The 21,453-nt window shown below is 38.4% G+C and overlaps 1 protein-coding gene and 1 long non-coding RNA gene across 3 annotated transcripts; one reads left to right on the top strand and one right to left on the bottom strand.

Annotated features, from left to right (window-relative positions):
* Nucleotides 1–1,013: 1,013 nt before the first annotated feature.
* On the bottom strand, nt 1,014–10,955 carry LOC110605561. 2 transcript variants are annotated; one of them, XR_006349193.1, is made up of 5 exons: nt 10,441–10,955; nt 9,760–9,945; nt 9,443–9,567; nt 1,638–1,698; nt 1,014–1,199 (listed from the first exon to the last, which is right to left on the bottom strand). It is a non-coding gene; the product is annotated as an uncharacterized LOC110605561 (long non-coding RNA). The 2 variants fall into 2 exon arrangements; XR_002486411.2 differs by having other exon boundaries at nt 10,435–10,953.
* A 4,510-nt stretch (nt 10,956–15,465) lies between these two features.
* LOC122722262 lies at nt 15,466–15,963 on the top strand. Its single transcript, XM_043952466.1, has one exon. It carries the CDS (start codon nt 15,466–15,468, stop codon nt 15,961–15,963), a length of 498 nt encoding a protein of 165 aa, XP_043808401.1.
* The last annotated feature ends 5,490 nt before the right edge of the window (nt 15,964–21,453 follow it).

The following is a 21,453-nucleotide window of genomic DNA, read 5'->3' as shown; positions in this document are numbered from 1 at the left end:
TATTTTTCTCTAATAGTTTTGTAGGTAGTAAATATAAAATAAATGAATTATGTTACTGTCAAATTAATAAAAAAATCATAAATGTTTTTCTAATTAAACTCCTTTTTAACCTCAAAAAATTCGATTCCGAATCTTCCATAAATTCAACGAATGCAGCCTTTTTATTTTCCTGATCTTTTCTTTTTCTTAAATAAAAATAATATATATATATAGTTTTTATATATATGAAGTTAATTTTTTCATTAGATTTTAAGTTAGTGTTGATCGCCTAGCAGGCTGCTTGATGTTGAATCCATTTAAATGTTGCACCACATCACAAATACAGTACTATTATCATTTGCATTTGGAGGCAATCACTAAACAACTCATCCTTCCTTTCTAAATTTTAATACCAGTTCAACGTCAGTCTTTCTGTTAAATAATTAAAAAATTAATTATATAAAATGACATATAAATTTATTAAAATCTATATCTTCTACAATATGTTAGTAAAAAAACATAATATAGAATAACAGTATGCAGTTGCATTTACAGTTTTAATTTGATAATAAATGCATTTAAATAAATATTAGAGATCGATTCAACTCTTTAATTTCTATTTTCCATTTAAAAATAAAAATAACAGTGAGCAGTTGATAACTATTTTAAAGTTTAACTTACATGTGGGATTGCAGGCTCTAGCATTGTCAATTTGAGTATCATCCTATATGGCTGTTTAGTTAATCATTTAATGGATTGTAAAAAAATATGGAGTTTAATTGTTAAATAAAAAAAAAAAAAAAACAAAATACAATTGTAAAAATTTGAAAATGAGAGAGTTATAGTAACATCAATTCAACTTTGCTTGAATAGACGAGGAAGAACTCGGATCCACATTTTCCACCAGTTCTTTGGTACCTTCAACATATATAGCCCGAGCGTGGAAGCAGAGTAAGACTGATTGTACCCAAAATAAAGCAATGGGATTAAAAAAAAATAATAAGAAAAAGAAAAAGAATGCTGTGCAAGTGTCATAGAGAAATTAGATTTGTTTTGTGATTAGCATACAGCATGTAGCATATAATATACACCCACACGTGTGGTATTTTTTTGGCCAAATACAAGGTGATAGCGCATCAAAGAAATGAATACAATACAACGCAGTACACTGGACATCACATATTTGCTGTTGTTTCCCTGATTTCTTCCAGGGAGATTTTCTGCACAGAACATGAACAACCACATTTGCATTACTGGAAAACATTAATTATAAATTAACATACTTAAAAAATACAATGGAAAGGCGCTGCAAGAACTAGGATAAAAAAAAATGTAGACACTCACTGCTTGTCAGTCAAAATTGTCATTATTGTTGTTGTTATTCTTAGTGTACATGTAAGAAGTCTGTTGTAGAAGTGCACATTCACTTAGCATTCGTCAATTCTGAGCTTTTTTTTTTTTTTTTTGGCCAACCCCGACAAATGCATAACCAAAGTAACCTAATTTCACAAGTTCCAGCATACATAGTCGAGATTTGGTATGATCCAATTGAATTTCAGACAATACAGTAACAGCCCAATGTATGCATGATGTAATTATTTAAATTTGATAATACAAACATTACAGTTAGGGGGAAAAAACAAGAGATTTCAAATCACCTGATCCTTGCCAGCAAAATCATTTTCTGGAGTAAGAAAGAGCATGCAGTGGCACTCCTTCCTGCCAAACCAATCTTACAGTTAAAATACCAGGTGCTTGATTTGAAAACCGGAGACAAGTAAATAGTAAAATCAGAGAACAATATACAAGTCACGGCCTTCCACTTGCTAAATTCAAGCCCTCAAACTTTTCTGTTGAAGCATCTATTGTACATAAATAGCTAAATTGACCTCAGCAATGGACAATAGAAAAATTACATCTTTCTGCAAAAAATTATAGAAGTCGTGAAAGAGCCATTGTTTAGCAGTTTAGTCCTTTATTAGTTAATATGTTCCTCAGAGGTTTTCTTCAATAAATCTTTTGTCAATGAGAAATCGCAAGTAAAATGGCTACTTCATCTATAAAAAAATCTCTACTATCTCATGTGACCCTCAAACATTGGGAGGATTTATAGTTGTAGCCATTCAAAGGAAATAATTATTCATCAAATCTCATGCACTGCATCGGATATCACCCTTTTACTCAATTGGAGATTGCAAAGAGTGATGCTTCTAACATCAAATGGATGCCATAAATTTGATTCCCTTGACTGAAGAGGTTTTGTTCCTCCCTTTCAGGTGGCTAATACAGGCAGCAAGTTGCAAAGGCAAACAACAGTGATAAATACTGCATTGTTTCATATATCACCGCTTGACGATATGGCACAACAATCATCTAAAGTAGGCCATAAACTAACACACGAAAACAGGGCCACAAGATAAGGGTACAATCAGATCATATTCGGTCACACGGGCGGAAAAAAAGATATGGACACCGTAGGTCTAAAATTTTCGTCAAGACTCGCCCTTTCAACTACAACTAAAGGTGAGACTCCATGGGAGGTTAACATTAGATAATACAATCCAGCAGATCCCTATTACACTTATAATCGTAGTATCCCCTATTCACTGGCCGATATCAATCAGATTCTATTTAAACAATTAGCACAAATTGAAGTAGTAGTGGAAACAGCCACAACATCATTGGCAGTAATATAATCTCCAAATAATTAAATAATAATATTATCAATTTAATCATAATTAAATAATATTAACAATTTCTTTAAAAAGTTCTCGTCGAATGATGAAATTTCATAGTTGAATATCAAGCTGCTTCAACTAGAAGAGCTATATTCAACAATTCCAATCAGTAAAAATTGCTAATCAAGGGTCTAGTAACATAAACATTTAACTCTCTCAGATATATACCAGCTGTCATAATCAAGAATCCGCTTTTGGGCCTTCCTCGTTCCTGAATTTCTTCCTAAAATAAACATTTAAATTCTTTAAACCAGAGCTTGAAGGACTTTTGCTATCAATGGATGTTAGTCACCCAAACTCATCTCTTGGACTTTTATTATTAGTGATTTAACTCTCTTTTTTGGCAATTGAAATTGATTTTGCTTCCTTCTTTATAATGGCCGAGAAACCAAAATATGGAACGGATTCACTGTTGAGTAACAAATAGACTTACCACCTACTTCACTTTTTCTATAAATCAACGTCCTCATTATTCACCTAAAATCAGAAACTTAGTTGAATAATATTGTTTATAATACAAATCCCTATATATTTTCTACGAAAAACTTCATCAATTAAATTACTTTAATCATAGTTCTCAAATTTCATATTATAATAGGAAAATTTAAGACATCTTACAAGAAATTTTGTTAAATTTGTCTCTCTTAAAATAACCAATTTTACTTTAAGCTAACCAACCACACTTTGTTTAACAAAAAAAAGAAAAAAACCACCACGGTAGGCAGAACTGAAATGTAGCAAAACACTTACCAGCCGAAGAAGAAGTGTAGAGAACATTCGGGCCACATCATGCTTTTCTTGTCCTTCCACAATATCAATAAAGGACGTGAGATTATCATTGTTAGCTTCAAGAGATAATTTGTCAAGAATTTTTCACAGGCATGAATATCAAATGGAGGGCGTGCATCCCGTCAGAGACAATTTCCTTTCAATCTAAAGGAGTAAAAAGTTGTGCAACTTAAAAAGGCGCAGAAGAAAACAAAATAAATAGCTGTAATTGATCAAAATTAAAGTCTAGATTTAAGTGAAGGAACCAAAACCTCTAATTACCTATTCTGCCAAGTCGTGCTCAATTTTATGTTTTCATGATGAAACTCAAGTAACCAATTCAGTCTGTTTCTCAGTTTCAGCTATGTGAGCAAGGTAACCGTCCTATGTCATAAAACTATCGATGAGCTTCCGCACACTCCCCTAATAACCAAGCAAAATAAAATCAGTATGAATGGATATTGTGAAGTTAATTGAAGTGTTAAATTCTATTGCATTTAAGATTTTTTTTATTATTATTATTAGAAGTATTGGAATATATCTAGACCCTAGCAAAATAATAAACAAATTTATGCTTACTAGGTGAAAGCAACAAAGATCTTCTAGGTTTGCTTGGGAACTCGGCTCTTCATGTCCAAAAGCTTCATTGGCATCAAATTGAGTAGAGCTATCATCAAACTGCAAAGATCAATCAATAAGCAACCTCAGGTATTCCTATTATATTATCAAATGTAAACTTTAAGAAAGACACAAACCTACCAAACTTTTCATGTTGAGGTAAATCTCCGTCCGTATACGTACTTTCTGGCTTCTCATCATCAAGCGCTGCTCAAAGTCTGGAATTCCACCATTGTGTCCAATACCTTAACTGCATTCTCAGCATTACCAAAAGTCACATTAAAGCTATTACCTCCATCATTAAGGGATTTCCTTAGCTGCAATAGTAACATCAGGCATCATGCAACAATCACAAAACAAACTTCAGGTTCAAGTAAACACAATCTTGAAAAAATCAGTACCTTTTCATATAAAGGAGACTGAGTTGCTTTCAGATCATTTATGCCGTGCTTTCCATATTTCTATGAGATCGAGACTGATAGTACCATGCATCCTTGCAACGGGAAACTGAGTAGTTAGAGGTCTACTACTCTGTTTCCCTTACAAGGATACAAGGTACTATCAGTCTTGAGTTCATAGAAATATGGAAAACACGGCTCTCAAACTCCTTTATATGAAAAAATATTGATTTCTTCAAGATTGTGTTTACCTGAACCTGAAGTTTGTTTTATGATTGTTGCATAATAACTTATATTACTATTATAGCTAAGAAAATCCCTTGGTGATGAAGGTAACAACTCTAATGTAACTTTTGCTAATGCTAAGAATGCAAATGAAGATATCGGACACGATGATGATGGAATCCCAAACTTTGAGCAGCCTGATGATGAGATGCCAGAAAGTACGTATACGGACGAAGATTTACCTCAACATGAAAAGGTTTGTAAGTTTGTGTCTTTCTTAAAGTTTACATCTAATAATATAATAAGAATACCTAAGGTTGCTTATTAATTGATCTTCAACAATTTGATGATAGATCTACTCAATTTGATGCCAATGAAGCTTTTGGACATGAAGAGCAGAGTTCCCAAGCAAGCCTAGAAGATCTTTGACGCTTTTAACCTAGTAAGCATAAATTTGTTTGTTATTTTACTGGGATCTAGATATATTCTAATACTTTTAATAATAATTAAAAAAAATCTCAAATGCAATCTAATCTAACACTTCAATTAACTTCACAATGTCTATTCACACTGATTTTATTTTGCTTGGTTATTATGAGAGTGTGCGGAAGCTCACCGATAGTTTTATTACGTAGGACGTTGTCTTACTCACATGGCTGAAGCTGAGAAACAAACTGAATTGGCTACTCGAGTTTCATCATGGAATCAGAAAATTGAGTACAACTTGGAAGTACAGATAATTAGAGCTTTTAGGTTACCTCACTTAAATCTAGACTTTAATTTTGATCAATTACAGCTATACATTTTGTTTTCTTCTGCGCCTTTTAAGTTGCATAACCTTTTACTCCTTTAAATTGAAGGAAAATTTTATCTCTGATAGGATGCACGTCCTCCATTTGATATTCATGCCTACGGTGAAAGAATTCTCGACAAATTATCTCTTGAAACTAAAAGTGATAATTTCACGTCCTTTGTTGATATTGTGGAAGGACAAGAAAAGCATGACGTGGCCCAAATGTTCACTGCACTTCCTTAACTGGTAAGTCCTTTGCTACATTTCAGTCCTACCCAGCGTGGTGATTTTTTCCTTTTTTTTTATTAAAAAAAAAAAAGAAGGTATGACTGATTAGCTTAAAGTAAAATGGATTGTTTTAAGAGAGATAATTTTCTTCAGCAGTCTTGCTTGAAGTGAAGTGTCTAATCTCGGTGCTTAAGTTTTGCACTAAACTTCACCAGAGAATAGCCCTTAACTTTGTTGTTGCTTAGAATTTAACAAAATTTCTTGTAAGACATCTTAAATTGATGAATTTTGAAAACTATGATTAAAGTGATTTAATTGATGAAGTTTTTCATAGAGAAATAGATAGGGATTCGCATTATAAACAGTATTATTCAACTAAGTTTCTGATTTTAGGTGAATAATGGGGACGTTGATTCGGAGAAAAGTGGAGTAGATGGTAAGTGCATTTGTTATACAACAATAAATCCGTTCCATATCCGGCTTCTCAGCCAAGACAAAAGAAGGAAGCAGAATCAATTTCAATTGCCAAAAAAGAAAGTTAAATCACCAATAATAAAAGGATATGACAAACGTTCAAGAGATGAGTTTGGGCAATATCCACTAATAGCAGAAGTTCTTCAAGCTCATGTCCAAAGAATTTAAAGGTTTATTTTAGAAATAAATTCAGGAATGAGGAAGGCCCAAAAGCAGATTTTTGAATATAACAACTAATAGATATATGAGAGAGTTAAAGGTTTATATTATTAGGCCCTTGATTCGCAATTTTTACTGATTGGGATTGTTGAATATAGCTCCCCCAGTTGAAGCAGCTTGATATTCAACTCTGAAACTTCATCATACAACGAGAACTCTTTAAAGAAATTGTTAATAATATTTAATTATAAATATTAAATTGTTAATATTATTATTTGAAAATTATATTACTGCCAATGATGTTGTGACTATTTCCTCTGCTACTTCAATGTGAGCTAATTGTACAAATGGAATCTGAAGTTATGTATACAACCGATACAATTATACTAAAAATGATATTATTTTTACAATTTTGAATATTATAATGTTTATAATTAGGGGATTTAAGGTAAAAAAAAAGGAGAGGAAATTCCAAGGTGCCATTATAAAATATTGGATTGAGCCACAAAATGTGAATAGTAACGGAAGTATTGAGAACTATTTGGTGATGCTGATATGAGAACATATTGTTCTGACAGAAAACAATCTCCTTTTCATGATTTTGGAAATTATTCCTATGGGTCCTTTTGAATTTTTATGAACAGTAGGTTCAGGTGAATCTGAAATTTACATTCTATTTGATTCCTATGGGTCCTTTAGAATTTGGCCAGAGACATTGAAAAGCAAAGAAATCAGTGGTGCCGGAGCAAATTAGAATAATGGGATTCTAATGATGTGTTAAAAAAGCTTGTTTCCTGAATTAATGGAAAAACTAATAGATTTTTTAAAATGTCAGAAATATTTTAATGAATTTTTTAAATAGCAAGTAGTGATCGACAGCGAACGGCATCACAAAAATAATTTCTATTGAGTTTTAACTTTTTATTTTTAATAATTTAAATTTTATATATTTTGATTTTTATTATTTTTTCTGAATTTGAATCTTAAATTTATTAAAATTTTTATTTGTTCATGAAGATTTAGTTTGAGATTTTTTTTCTAGAATTTTGACAAAATTAAACTTCAGGGACTAATGTGTTGAAATCAAAAAATAGATGGACAAATCTATTAATTATGTAATATCTTAGAGACAAAAACATATTTTTTTTCCTTCAATTCTTTGAGAGAAGTATCTATAAATTTATAGGAATTAAATTTCAGGGACTAAAGTGTTGGGTTCTAGAAAAGGTTTTTTAAATAGCAAGTAGTGATCGACAGCGAACGGCATCACAAAAATAATTTCTATTGAGTTTTAACTTTTTATTTTTAATAATTTAAATTTTATATATTTTGATTTTCATTATTTTTTCTGAATTTGAATCTTAAATTTATTAAAATTTTTATTTGTTCATGAAGATTTAGTTTGAGATTTTTTTTCTAGAATTTTGACGAAATTAAACTTCAGGGACTAATGTGTTGAAATCGAAAAATAGATGGACAAATCTATTAATTATGTAATATCTTAGGGATAAAAACATATTTTTTTCCTTCAATTCTTTGAGAGAAGGATCTATAAATTTATAAGAATTAAATTTTAGGGACTAAAGTGTTGGGTTCTAGAAAAGGTAGTTTGGTCATTTTTTCTGTCACTAATGGCATTTTTGATGGAGAGATCTCTAATTTTGACAAAATTAAACTTCAGGGACGAAAGTGTTGGGTTCTAAAAATAGAGCGATAAATCCATTAATTACGCTATACCTCAGGGACTAAAAAGTAATTTTCCCTTCATATATTTACAATATGGCCCTAAGACCTAGACAATTGTCTCAAAGAAATAACTTGAGATGGGTTAAGACAAAATTAACCTACTCAAACATGGAGGAAATAAATAAAAGTGATAATCCTAAAAACCATCTCAGGTCTCAACAAGTATAGAAGTATATATATATATATATATATATATATATATAATCCATAAGCATGCAATAAAAGTGACATCATTCGTTATGTAGGAATGGAATTCAAGTCACAGCTAAGCATGAAAATCAATAACTTCAATACTATAAAAGCTTGAGGACCACTTGATGCATGCGATCTATTAAAGTCAATAGTGATATCAAAGCAAAATCCATTTATGCCCAAATGTATATGTGTGTATCTATATTGTTTGCCCAGTTAACCATATCTAACCTTTACCTACTCCAAAAGTGTTACCCAACTCAAATAGCAATTTAAAATAATCATTGTTGTTCAGTTAGTAGCTGTACTGAAGGTTACATTAGAAGTTTGAACACTCCAATATATTGGAATTGGATTCCTTAGGTTCGCTAACATAGCACTGAGGACTTGGAAATTAAGAAAAGCCTGGGTTAAATATGGGGATGCTTGAAATAATGAATTTCAAAAAATAAAACAATTGATTTCCAACATTCCTTACCAACAAAACCACCTGAGGTAACTCCCAATTAGTTGTTCAAATATTACAAATCAAACACCAGCAAATTTTCAAAAACAACAAATGCTACGGATCAAACACCAACAAATTAGAAATGACAACTCCTAGTAGCTCAAGAAGCTTATAAGTTTATAATAGTTGTTTAACCAGCCTCTAATCAACTCAAAGAAAATTTAAAGAAACTATCATTGAATGAGATAATGTTTTGATGTCTAAGTCCACTTCAATTCTAACGATATGTAGGCATTCTTTCATTTAGAAGAAATTCAACCCTGTTTTATTTCAGAAAATTCAGATTAATTAGAGTGTGAATCTCAAATCTCGCCTTTTCATATTTGATTTTTAATCTTAATTAATTACTTATTTTAGTTAATTTCTAATTAATTGACCTTTGCTTAGTTTAATTACTTTCAATTGTCAGTTAAATCTTATTTTCCGTGGGTCGATACACTACTTAATTAATCAGTGTGACCCATATACTTGCGATATCACAACACAGCACACTCGTGATCAGATAAAATTCCTAAACTTAAAAATAACCATTCAAAAAGAAAAGGGAAAAAAAATATTCTACACATCTAAATCAAAAGCAAACAGTCATTAGACAATAAAGCAGCCATTAAGCTACCTGTATGGCAAACTTTTTCGAGTTCTCTGCTTCACGTTTTGTCCTTTCCATGACATTCTCCATTTCTGCACACGAGATCTTAAGGGGAAGGAGGATGCGATAGTTTGGACTTCGAAATATGAAGCCTGAAAAAGAACAGTAACTGTTTTGTTCAAAATGCAGCCTTTTTATTTTCTTTTCTTTTTTTTTAGATTTTTTCCTTTTTCTAATTGGTTAGTGATGCAAAGGAAAACTGAGGTGGAGAGACAATCCAGGGCTGGATTTTCAAATACTATAGGAAACAGAATCATTGTCATATTAACAAAAACTGATCATACCTTAGCAAATCCTCAGCGGATCCAGTCTGAGTCCCATAAAAGATAGCCTTAGTTTTACCGGCAAGAGCCTCAGCCTCATCCTCCTCGTCCTTCACAATAGTAGCACGGAGACACAGAACCACCGAGCGAGACTCCGAGCAACGACTCAACGAAGCTGACCAAATCCGAACGGGAACTCATCTCGATCTAAAATCCAAATCCAAACCAAAAACAATTCAATACTGCAAAAAAAAAATCCAAAGCCTTGAAATACTCGGCTCCGGTTTTGGTTATGGTTTGGGTTCAGTTTTTTTTTTTTCTTTGTGGCTTTGGAGAATGAACCCTAAAAGATGGGGGTGGGTAAGCGGAGAGCGTTGGGTGGGAGAAGAGAGAGACGGTGGAGAAAGGAGAAGTAGGTTTGATATATGGAGACGGACAGATCTTGACCAGTTGTTTTATTTTTTTTTATTGAAATAAATAAATAAATAAAAAGGAAGGAAAAGAGCTCTTTTTTGCTAAGTTCTGGGGGATGATCAGGAAAAGAGAGAGAGAGGGAGAGGGAAGTTTGAACACTCCAAACAGAAGCATCTCAACTGAATCAATCAATGGAAGTACCTAATGCAAGATTATATACATCTAAACAATTTAGAGGACTAGAAATTTCATCATCAAACCCCAATAAACCAAAATTTATACCTATACCCTGTGAAAAATCTGGAACAGGGGTGGAGGTTGCAACCAATGCAAATCTTAGGTGAGGAGCAGGTGTGATTTTGTGTCTTCGAGTCAAGAATGGGAGCCTTGACTATGAATCCCTCGCTTGTTGAATCGATTGGCTCCATAGCAGCTCTGAAATGGTCAACGGTGTCACTGAGATTCCCCTGGTGGTCCGACGTGTTGCAAGAGGCGGAGAGGAGGTTCTGCGGCGTACTTTGGGTGAGTCAGGTCCGGTTAGGAAAGATATGACAAGTGGAGTGACAGGGCACCTCGCTGTGAAGAATACTGGAGATGGTTGCTGAAGAAAGCTTCGGTGGTTTAACTAAAGGAGAATGCTTCACTATAACCTATATCAGCATGTATTGGGTTTTTGTATTCCTTTCCGTGGTCTGTGCTTTCAACGCAGGTGACAAGTAATGGGCGAAATAGAATAGGTGAAGTTCAAATTCTATTCTTCCTCTCCTTTCTTTGTCTTTTCCTAGTATTCCAGTTCGGAATTGATCCGATACGAGTTAGGTTATTCTATTTTAACTCCGCACTTCTGATGGACGTGGGAGGTTTATGTTTACTTTTTATAAAATTTATTTTTTATTAAAAATTATATTTAAAAATAAGTTTAATTTTTAAAAAATAAATAAGTTTAATTAAAATTAAATAAATATTAGAGAAATTTTTTTAGTTTTTTTATATATTCTGATAAAATATATTATCTATACCTTTTAGTAAATAAATTAAATGAAAAAAAATTAGCTAATTCATTAATATGGATAATATTATACTCGTAACAATTTTAAAATTTTCATTTATTCAACTAAAATTGATTAAAATATAAATTTAAAATAGTAATTTTATTTTTTTATTTTTTTAAATATTATAAAAATTTTATGAATTAGTAATGATTTTTTACCTCGACAATCAATATAAATCCATTGATAAACGGATTACTAATGAATTATAATCCATTATTAAAAAGTTTGCTGATAAATTTTTATTAAAAATTTTCAAATCTGTTAGTAATATTAATAAATTTATTAAAGAGTTTTTATTATTAATACTGACAGATTTTAAATAAAGTAGAAATTTGTTAATAAATTATTAATAGATCGATTTAGGGTTTAGAATTTAGGATTTAGGATTTAAGGTTTAGGTTAATAAATTTATTGGGAGTTTAAATAATTTTTTACTAATTTAATAAGAATTAAAGATATTATTATTGTTATTAAATTTTTAATTTTTATTTAATATTTATTAAAAATACATAGAAAGTGAAAATAAAAGAAAAGGAAATGATATAAAATGATAGAAAATAATGAAAAAGAAAGAAAAAAGAGAAAACTAAAAAAAGATAAAAAATAAAAATTATGAAAAAGAAGGAAGAGAGATAAAGTAAACAGGTGATTAGAGAAGCGAAAAATGTGAATAAATAATTAGAGAAAAATATGTGATGACCGCTGGATTTCTCCACCCCGGTCTGGGTCCAGGTCCACGGTATCAACCCATTATTTGGAGGCCTGTAAGCCTCCCGCATGAGCCAGGTCCAGTCCACTCAGCTTTAGGACCGGTCTTCAGCTAGTTTCCTCCATCAGGCCGGCCCAGCTCTTTCGGTTCAACAGATAGGTCCTCTCTGGGCTCAGCCTTTATCTTATCTTCCGGCCCAGCCCGGAACCAGGAAGGAAACCAACCCATCTGTCCGGTGGGCCCATCCGCATGCGCATTCAGGGAGAATCAGAGGCCGTTACGCATGGGGTAGGGATCTGATTTTCTCGTACGTTCATATCAACATGGCAGGGACAGGTGGTCCAATGGTAGATAGTCTGTTATACGTCACTAGCAGACAAAGGAAACAGATAAAAGGGGAAACATCCCCACTCTAGAGCTAAGTTTTTCTCCAAGATTACAGAACCCCTGTAAAACTCTATTTTTCTGGATCTCAGATCATCAATTGGCGCCGTCTGTAGAAAAACGAAGGAGATATTTTCATCACCGGAGTTTCATTCTTACAATACCCACTGAGATCCACAATGGCTAACCACAATGAAAACAGCAATCTTAACACTCCCAATGACCTGAGCTCTGCCCAAGAGGGGCAGCAGTTCTCTTTTTCCAGTCCTATAACTCCAAACAATCAACCACCCATCCCTTTCAACCCCTCGCCAAGTCTGGCAGGGAATGTATCCGCCGCTGCCTTGTCCAACTAGGACCTCCAAACCATCGCCCTTCAGTTACAAAACATCGCCCACTGGTTGGGGCAGATGATGCAGCAAAGGGGCCTCAACACCCCGGTGAATGTGGTGCCGGTGGTAAAAGAACCCAGAACTAACGAACCTTGCCAATCTACCCTCAATCCTCCTCAAACAACCAGCCGAGAAACAGGAGAAAGATGAGGGAGAGCTGGTGTAGAAGTAGAGCCAGAAGCCAAAGTTCATGGAAGGAGAGTGAGGGAGCTGATTGAGAATGACAAGGCCGACAGTTACTCTGTCGGAACGGCCAGGAGAACTGTAATGACCCGAAAATCGGACCGCTACCGGCGCTAGGATCCAGATCGACTTAAAGTCGCCGGGACCCGTAGCAAGCTTGCTATACTCTCTGTGTACCTATAAAATCCCATACATAATCATACATACTCTGTAAAAACTGTACCAAGGCTCAGCCTGTGCATGCACTAACTCTATACTCTATGCACAGACCCCTAACCAGAGCCCTCATCATATGCTCTAGTTGGGTCCACACAGTATCTGCAAAGCCTGGTTCTCATACTCATCAAAACATATACATAAACCGACCATGTATATAAAAGGGATTAACAACACATCTGGATCAAGCACAATACTATAAAAACTCTGTACAACTGTTACATAACCAACTCTTTACAAAAAATACATGTCCACACTATGCTATTATAAAACTTTTTACTCTTTCTGTACCCTGCTGGACTCCCCCTGTACTCTAAACCTGCAAGACTGGGGTTAGGGGAGAGGGATAAGCTAAAAAGCCCAGTGAGTAGAAACAATGAAAAAAGTTCATTAATTACATGCTTTCATGAAATGCGTCACAGCACAAACATTTCACATAACGGATGGACATGACCACCAAAACTCCCTCTGCATAGTGCCCGGCCCCCGAAGGAGCTCACACAAGTCTTTCATACATAACATAGTGCCCGGTCCACAGAGAGCTCCCACAGGACTTTCAACACATAGTATGGTGCCCGACCCTAAGAGGGCTCACACAGGACTTATCCATCAGGTGCCCGGCTCTCAAAGGACTCACACAGGACTTTCAGTACATATCGTATCATATCAGGGCTATTGGGGTCGCCTTGGTCCATCCACACCAACAGTACATGATGCAATGCGTCATATTCGTGAAACTAGTGCAATCAACCTAGTACATATAATCATGATGCATGAGCATGCTTTAGGCATTTGATTTCTTAAAATAAAAGATTTGGTTTAGTTCTACTCACCTCTGACTGACTCTGAACCAACTCTGAAGACTCTGAAATAGTGCTCACTACTGATCTCTTCGGTTCCTCTGGTCCGTTCCTACACAGGTGGACTCAAATGAGAGACCAAACTAGCTCAAAAACAACTCTATAAAACACCCCAAAAGCCCCCCTAAACATTCTAAAACAATCACATAAAGCATGCAAAAGAAGGCTGGACAGGGCACTTTCAGCGGCAGGTTCGGCGGCCGAAAGTCCCTCCAGAGCCGAAACTCAGGCACTTTCGGCGGCACCTTCGGCTGCCGAAAGTCCTTTCCAGAGACGAAAGTCTCAACCTTCGGCGGCACATTCGGCGGTTGAAACTCCACCCCAGAGCCGAAAGTCTAAACTTTCGAGGGCGAGCTTAGGCAGCCGAAACCACCTCCTTAGCATGTTCGGCGACCGAACCTTCCTTCGGCGGCCGAAACTGGGTTCCCCAGCAAGGCAGAACCCTACTCCAACTCATGCACAACTCCTCCAAACTTCACTCAAACATGCAACCAACAACACAACAACAAGCATATACACAAGTACATGCACAAAGGGGTCCAAAACTAACTTAAAACCCCAACAACATCAACAAACACATCACTTAAGCATGTTATCACCAAAAACCCTCATAAAACCTACTTAACCTAAACAAGCATCTCTACCCATAAAACTCCATAAAACCTTCATAAAACATGAAAAGAAGTTAAGGATCTTCACTTACCTCTTGAAAACGAGAGGATAAACGATCCTAACGTGGAGATATGGAGAAACTCTCTCTCAAAGTCTCCAAGCTTCAAAACTTTGGTCTTTAGCTCAAAACCTTCAAAACAACATGAAAACTTCTCAAAACCATGAAAGATTTGGAGAAAACATAAAGATTACCGAAGGAAGATCATGGTCTCACCTCTGTGAGTGGGAATGAAAAGAAAATCTTATCTATCCACCGACCTATGGCCTTTTATAGGTGGCTGGCCAGACCACCTTCGGCGGCCAAACGTGATCCCGAACCCATGCAATGTTCTGCGGCCGAACTTCACCTTCGGCGGCCGAACCTGGCTTTTCTCCCTTGGTTCTTTTCTTTCAAAAACTCATTTCCCTTTATACTTAAAACATTAAAACAAGTTAAAATACTTTAGAAAACATATCTATTACCCTTCTAGAGGGTCCCGACATCCGAGATTCCACCGGACGGTAGGAATTTCGATGCCGGACTCTAGCCGGGTATTACAAGAACAGAGAGTGAAGCATGGGAGGAGGAGTGTCGCCTGGAGAAAAGGCCCAGACAAGAAGAGGAGAGTGTAGATCAAAAGCTGTAGAAGCTGAGGGATCAGCTCCTGGCCGAGTTGGGGATGAAGGACCAGAACCAGGCTCTCCTGCCCACCTCTTCACCCTTCTCGAAGTGGGTGCAGCAGGAGACCATCTCCAAGAAGTTCATGATGCCTCCTATGGCAGCATATGACGGGACTGGCAACCCGAGAGAGCACGTCTTGAACTACAAGACTTTCATGGAGCTGCAGACTTTGTCAGATGCCTTGATGTGCAAGGTATTCCCCACGACGCTCTCGGGGCTAGCACAGGCGTGGTTTAACAACCTTGAGACCGGAAGTATCAGAAGCTTTGGAGATCTGGCCACTCGCTTCATCAGCCGGTTCATTGTCGGGGTGCCTGCAGAAAGAAAGACGAGTTATCTGGAGACAGTCAGGCAGAGAAGGGATGAATCGCTCAGGGAATTCGTCGCCCGTTTCAATATGGAGGCCCTACAGATCCCCGAGTTAGATGAGGGTAGAGCGGTGGAGGCCATGCAGAAGGGAACGACCTTACCTGAGTTATTTGGCTCGCTGAGTAGGAAGCCTCCCACCTCACTGGCGGAGCTGATGAAGAGGGCTGAAAAGTATAGAAGGCAGGATGATGCCTTGGTAACAAGTAGGTTTGCTAAAGGAGTGGCAGATAAGGGGAAAGCCCCAGAGGAAAGGAGGCCGGAGAGACGCGAGAAGAAGCACGGCAGGAAACCTGAGCCTTACAGACAACCCTAGGAGCGAAGGGACCAAAGACCCCTCCTTCCTCGGGCCTCAGAACAGAAGACACTTCCCCCATGGGTTCCAGAGAAGTCGACCCCACTCAATGCCTCTCGAGCCGAAGTGCTCATGGCCGTCCAAGACAAGGAATTCCTACAATGGCCCAGACCCCTGAGAACTGAAGCAGACCAATGAAATCCTGATAAATACTGTCAGTATCATCGCACACACGGCTACGACACCAATAACTGCTTCCAGTTAATTACTGAAATCGAGAGGCTGATAAAAAAGGGACACCTCAAGAACTTCGTAAAGAAACAGGAGGGACAGAGGCCTCAGCCTAACCCGGCGGTCCCAGCACTAAGGAGAACGGGAGCAGGGCCAATGAATGATGGGTCCAGTGGGACCATCAACATGATCGTTGGAGGCACAGGAGGTCGGATGAGCCGAAGGGGGAAGAAGAGGAGTCGAGAGGGAGAAAGCAGTAGTGCCGAGGTCATGCAGGTCGTCGAGCACTCTTCAATGGCCATCACTTTCTCTTCGAAGGATGCTCAGGGTGTTCAAATGCCCCATGACGATGCCTTAGTCATTGAAGCTGTCATCCATAACTACCGGGTTAAGAAGATCTTGGTGGATGATGGGAGTAAGGTGAACTTGCTGCCGTACAAGGTCTTCCAGCAGATGAGAATCCCTGAAGAGCAGTTAGTCCGGGACCAGGCACCGGTCAAGGGAATTGGAGGAGTCCCAGTACCCGTGGAGGGTAAGGTGAAGCTGGCTCTCACTTTAGGAGAGGCACCAAGGACTCGTACTCATTATGCGGTGTTCCTGGTGGTCAAACTCCCATTGAGCTACAACGCGATCCTGGGGAGACCTACGCTGTTTGACTGCGAGGCCGTCACCAGTATCAGATATTTGGCGATGAAGTTCCCAACAGAGGCAGGAGTGGGAGTAGTCCGAGGAAGCTAAGAAGAGGCGAGAGCGGTGTATCTAGCCACAGTATCAGAGCCAAGCTCGGCAGGAGAGAAGCTCGACTCAGAGGTGCTAGAGGTCAAGGATGAGAAGAAAGAAGCCAGAACCGAGCCGGTCGGAGAGCTGGAGACTTTTCCTTTATCAGAAGCAAACATAGATAAGGTCTTCAGTCTCAATGCCGGCCTCACTGAAGAATAAAAGACTGAAGTCATGGCCCTTGTAACGACCCGAAAATCGGACCGCTACCGGCGCTAGGATCCAGATCGGCTTAAGGCCGCCGGGACCCGTTGTAATACCCGGCTAGACTCCGGTATCGAAATTCCTACCGTCCGGTGGAATCTCGGGTGGTTGAGACCTCTAGAAGGGTAAAACCATGTTTTCATAAAATGTTTTAATGAGTTTTATGTTTTTAATCAAGAAAGAAAATGAGTTTTTTTGCATGAAAATAATCTTGGAGGAAGACCCAGGTTCGGCCGCCGAACCTCAAGTTTGGCCGCCGAACATGCATGCGCTTCGGGAGGGCTTTAGTAGGGGTGAGCATTCGGTCGGTTCGGTTCAAAACCGAACCGAACCGAATAAATCAAAAACTGAAATTTTAGTATTTATAAAAACCGAACCGATTTTGGTCAAAAACCGAATCGAACCGAACCGATTTGATTCAGTTCGATTCGGTTCGGTTTGATCGGTTTCGATTTTTAATAATTTTTTTATTTTTTACACTTTATTTTTAATATTTTAAAATTTAATTAAAATATTTTAATTTTAATATGATTTAATTTCTCTATATTATTGAAAAAATATATTATTATCACTAATCGGTTCGGTTCGGTTCGGTTTTTTCGGTTTTTTCTAATCAAAATCGAACCGAATCGAAATATATAAAAAACCGAACCAAATTTTCAAATCGGTTCGGTTCGGTCGGTTTTTTCGGTTTGAACAGAATACTGCTCACCCCTAGGCTTTAGGCCCCCGAAAGCATAAGTGAGGGAAGTCCAGGTTCGGCCGCCGAACATGGCATGCATGCGGAGGCACGTTCGGCTCCTGAATGTGGCCTGGCCAGCCACCTATAAAGGGGTCCCTTAGCCGAAATGGGCGAGCTTTTCTCCCCATTGTCGGCCAAGGTGAGCTCTCCGCCATCCCTCGCCGATTTTGAGTTCCTTCCTTCAAATCTTTCACGATTTTCACAAGTTTTCACTTTGTTTTGAAGATTTTCGAGTATAAAGCAAGTTTTAGAGCTTTGAGGTTCAAGAAACTCAATCTCTCCCATCTCCGAGCTAGGGTCGTTCTCCTCTCGATCTTCAAGAGGTAAGGGCCGATCTTGAGCTCACTATATGTTTTAAACAAGTTTTAAGTTGATTCATGGGGTAGAAATGTATGTTTATGTTAGTTGAGCATTGTTAGTTTTTATGTGTTTTATGGACAATGTATGTTGGTTTTGCATGTTTGATGTGTTGTAGATGGGGTTTAGGATAGTTTGAAGCCCCTAGGAGCTGATGTATGTATCTATGCATGTTTTGGATGAGTTGTATGCTTGATTGAAGGTTTTGGGAGGCAAATGTGCATGAGGAGCCGAGTTTCTGCCCTTTTGGTAGAAACCAGGTTCGGCAGCCGAAGGACTTTCGGCCGCCGAACCTACCTGGGAGGCCAGCCTTTCGGTTGCCGAAGCCTGCCCCCGAAAGAGGACTTTCGTCTCTGGAGGGCAGTTTCGGCCGCCGAAAGTGCCGCCGAATATGCATGAGTTTCGTCTCTGTCTGGGAGTTTCGGCCGCCGAAGGTGCCGTCGAACCTGCCTGACTTTCGGCTCTGGAGGGACTTTCAGCCGCCGAACCTGCCGCCGAAAGTGCCCTGTTCAGCCTTCCTTTGCATGTTTTGCATGTTTGTTTTGAGGTGTTTTAGGGGGTTTTTGGGGGAAGTTTTTAGAGTCATGTTCTAGTATGTTGGTCCCTCATTTGAGTCCACCTGTGTAGGTTCGGACCCGAGGAACCGAGGACCCCAGCAGTGAGTCAGCTGCTTCAGTCATTGTCAGAGCTAGCTGAGGTGAGTAGAATAAACCTTTATGTTTTAAAGCAAATAAATTATAAGTTTGAGCATGTTCATGCATCATGAATGCCATGTGATATCCTAGGCTGTTTGCATTAGAATTCACGAATATGCTGCATTGCATAATTCTATGATGGATGTGGATGGATGTTGGATGATCCTTAGTCCTCGATATGATGCGATGTGATATGATATGGTATGGTATGGAAGTGCGGTTGACCCATTCTACGTCCCGGCACTATGTAAAAGAAAGACCGGTTGACCCATTCTACGTCCCGACACTTTGGAATGTAGAGGACTATAGGTGACAACACCATCCTTGATGTGATTTACCTGTGATGTGATGCATTCCATGATAGCATGTATTTTAAATGTTTTAGTATTCTGCTCACTGGGCTCTAGTAGCTCACCCCTTTCCCTAATCCCCTAGGGTTGCAGGTATGGGCTAGACAGAGAAGTCAAGATGAATGAAGTCATGTGTATGTAATAGTTACAATATGGACATGATAAATTGTATAATGATGTAAAAGTTATGAATAGTTATGTCATGTATATGTTGATTTTGAGATTGAGGTTTAGAAACTGTGTTTGACCGAGTTTGTATAGTAATCCCTTTTGTAAACATGATCTATGTTTTATGATGCTTATGTAACCAAACTCAATATATGTGATGTCACCCCATTGGGGCACTGTTGGGACTCCAAAGAGGAGTTAATGTTTATGACCATGTTATGTATAGTGCATGCACAGGTTGAGTTTGGTGAATGAATGAAAGAATGAATGAATGTAAAGAAAAGTTCAAATTTTTATGTATGTTGTTGATCATGTATGGGATTAAACAGGTTTACAGGTTGTATGTCAGGCTTGCTATGGGTCCCGGCGGCCTTAAGCCGATCTGGATCCTAGCGCCGGTAGCGGTCCGATTTTCGGGTCGTTACAGAATGGTATCAGAGCCCTAGGTTCATATGGTCGGACCTATAGTGTGTTGGGCTTATAGATGTCATAGAAGGTCAAGCACAATAGGAAAGGTCATGTCCACTAGGATAGGATGTGGAGTCATGTCTTGTATGATGATGTGAAATGCCATGATAATGTGCATGTGCATTAATGATATGTTTTGTATGTGATGTATGTGATGCGGGTTCATGTGTTCCCACATGAACCATATGATGCTAATGTTTGTGCAATGTGTACTGTTTTTCAGAAACAGGATGAGAGGAACTCGTCGATCTGCACGATTGACTGGAGTACCACCTGAGGATGAGGGCACGAGCGCCCGTCCTCCTGCATTGCCTAGGGCGATGTCAAGTAGGTCCAGCAGGGAAAGAGCAGTAAGAGACCCTAGAAGGTCTTTGGATCTGGGTAGAAGCAGATCAGTAAGGGGAACAGTTCAGGGAGGAATGTCAGTTGATATGGGGGATGAAATGGATGTGGACCAGAGGAGGGATGGCAGTTTAGGAGTGAGCATGTCGGAAGAGGGAATGGGAGAGTCCCAAGGAGGCACCCAGGCCTCGGAATTTGTTCAGCCACCTCACTACCCACCCTTTTCACAAAACCCCGGGTATTCGATGGGAGGTACATCGGATTACCCCAGTTTTAATCCTTACCCTTCTCACATGCCATACCCATCTTACTACCCACCATACCCACAGTACCCGATGTACCCACGTCCTCCTTACTATCCAGGTACAGCAAACCCTACCCCAGGGGATGCTGCACCTCCTCCTCCACCAGCAGAACCCACAGTTCCAGAAACCCCAGTACCTAAGCCTAGCTCATCTGGTGGGAGCAAGGTCAAGATGACCGACTATATGAAGTTGGACGCTCCTCAGTATGAAAAAGGGGATGACCCGTTTGTGTATCTTGAAAGGGTCAAGGTGATTACAGATGAGATTGGGGCGGATGACAGTAGAGCCATTCAGATGGCTGGGTTCACGCTTAAGTGTAAGAAGGCCCGAGAGTGGTTTAAGAATTATGTGAACCCGAGGGTGGACAGCATGTCTTGGGAAGAGTTTGCAAATGAGTTTGCAGGATGGGCTTTCCCCGATAGTTCAAGGGAGCTAAAGATGATCGAATTTGAGCAGTTGAGGCAGACTGATGATACGAGTGTGGATGAATTCACAGACAGATTCTTGGAGCTGTTGCCATTTGCAGGGCAAAATCTTGACTCAGACCAGAAGAAGTCAAGGAGGTATATCATGAAACTCCACTCCAGATATTCCTCCTTGATCCAGTCAGCAGATAGGGAGAGCTTCCATGCCATAGTGGATATGGCCCGGAAGATGGAAGCCAGTGCCATCATTCAGGGGACAGTTAAACAGTCAGTGGCACAACCCTCTAGTTCTAAGACCCTAGGCTCTTCTTCTCTGAGTACAGCAGCTTCAGGTAGCAAAAGGTGGGGTAATACCACTAGGAAGCCAAAGAAGAATAAGTTCTGGAACAAGATCAAGTCCAGTCTGGGACTAGGGAGTGGCTCAAGCTCTGGTGCGGATAATGTAGT

The sequence above is a fragment of the Manihot esculenta genome, chromosome 17 (assembly GCF_001659605.2).
Source record: "Manihot esculenta cultivar AM560-2 chromosome 17, M.esculenta_v8, whole genome shotgun sequence".
Lineage (NCBI taxonomy): Eukaryota > Viridiplantae > Streptophyta > Magnoliopsida > Malpighiales > Euphorbiaceae > Manihot > Manihot esculenta.
Note: the sequence above shows the minus strand (reverse complement) of the source record. Positions and strands in the feature narration are given on the sequence as shown.

Coding starts and splice junctions, on each gene's coding strand:
- LOC122722262 (XM_043952466.1), top strand. CDS start 15,466: ATGTGCAAGGTATTCCCCACGACGCTCTCGGGGCTAGCACAGGCGTGG.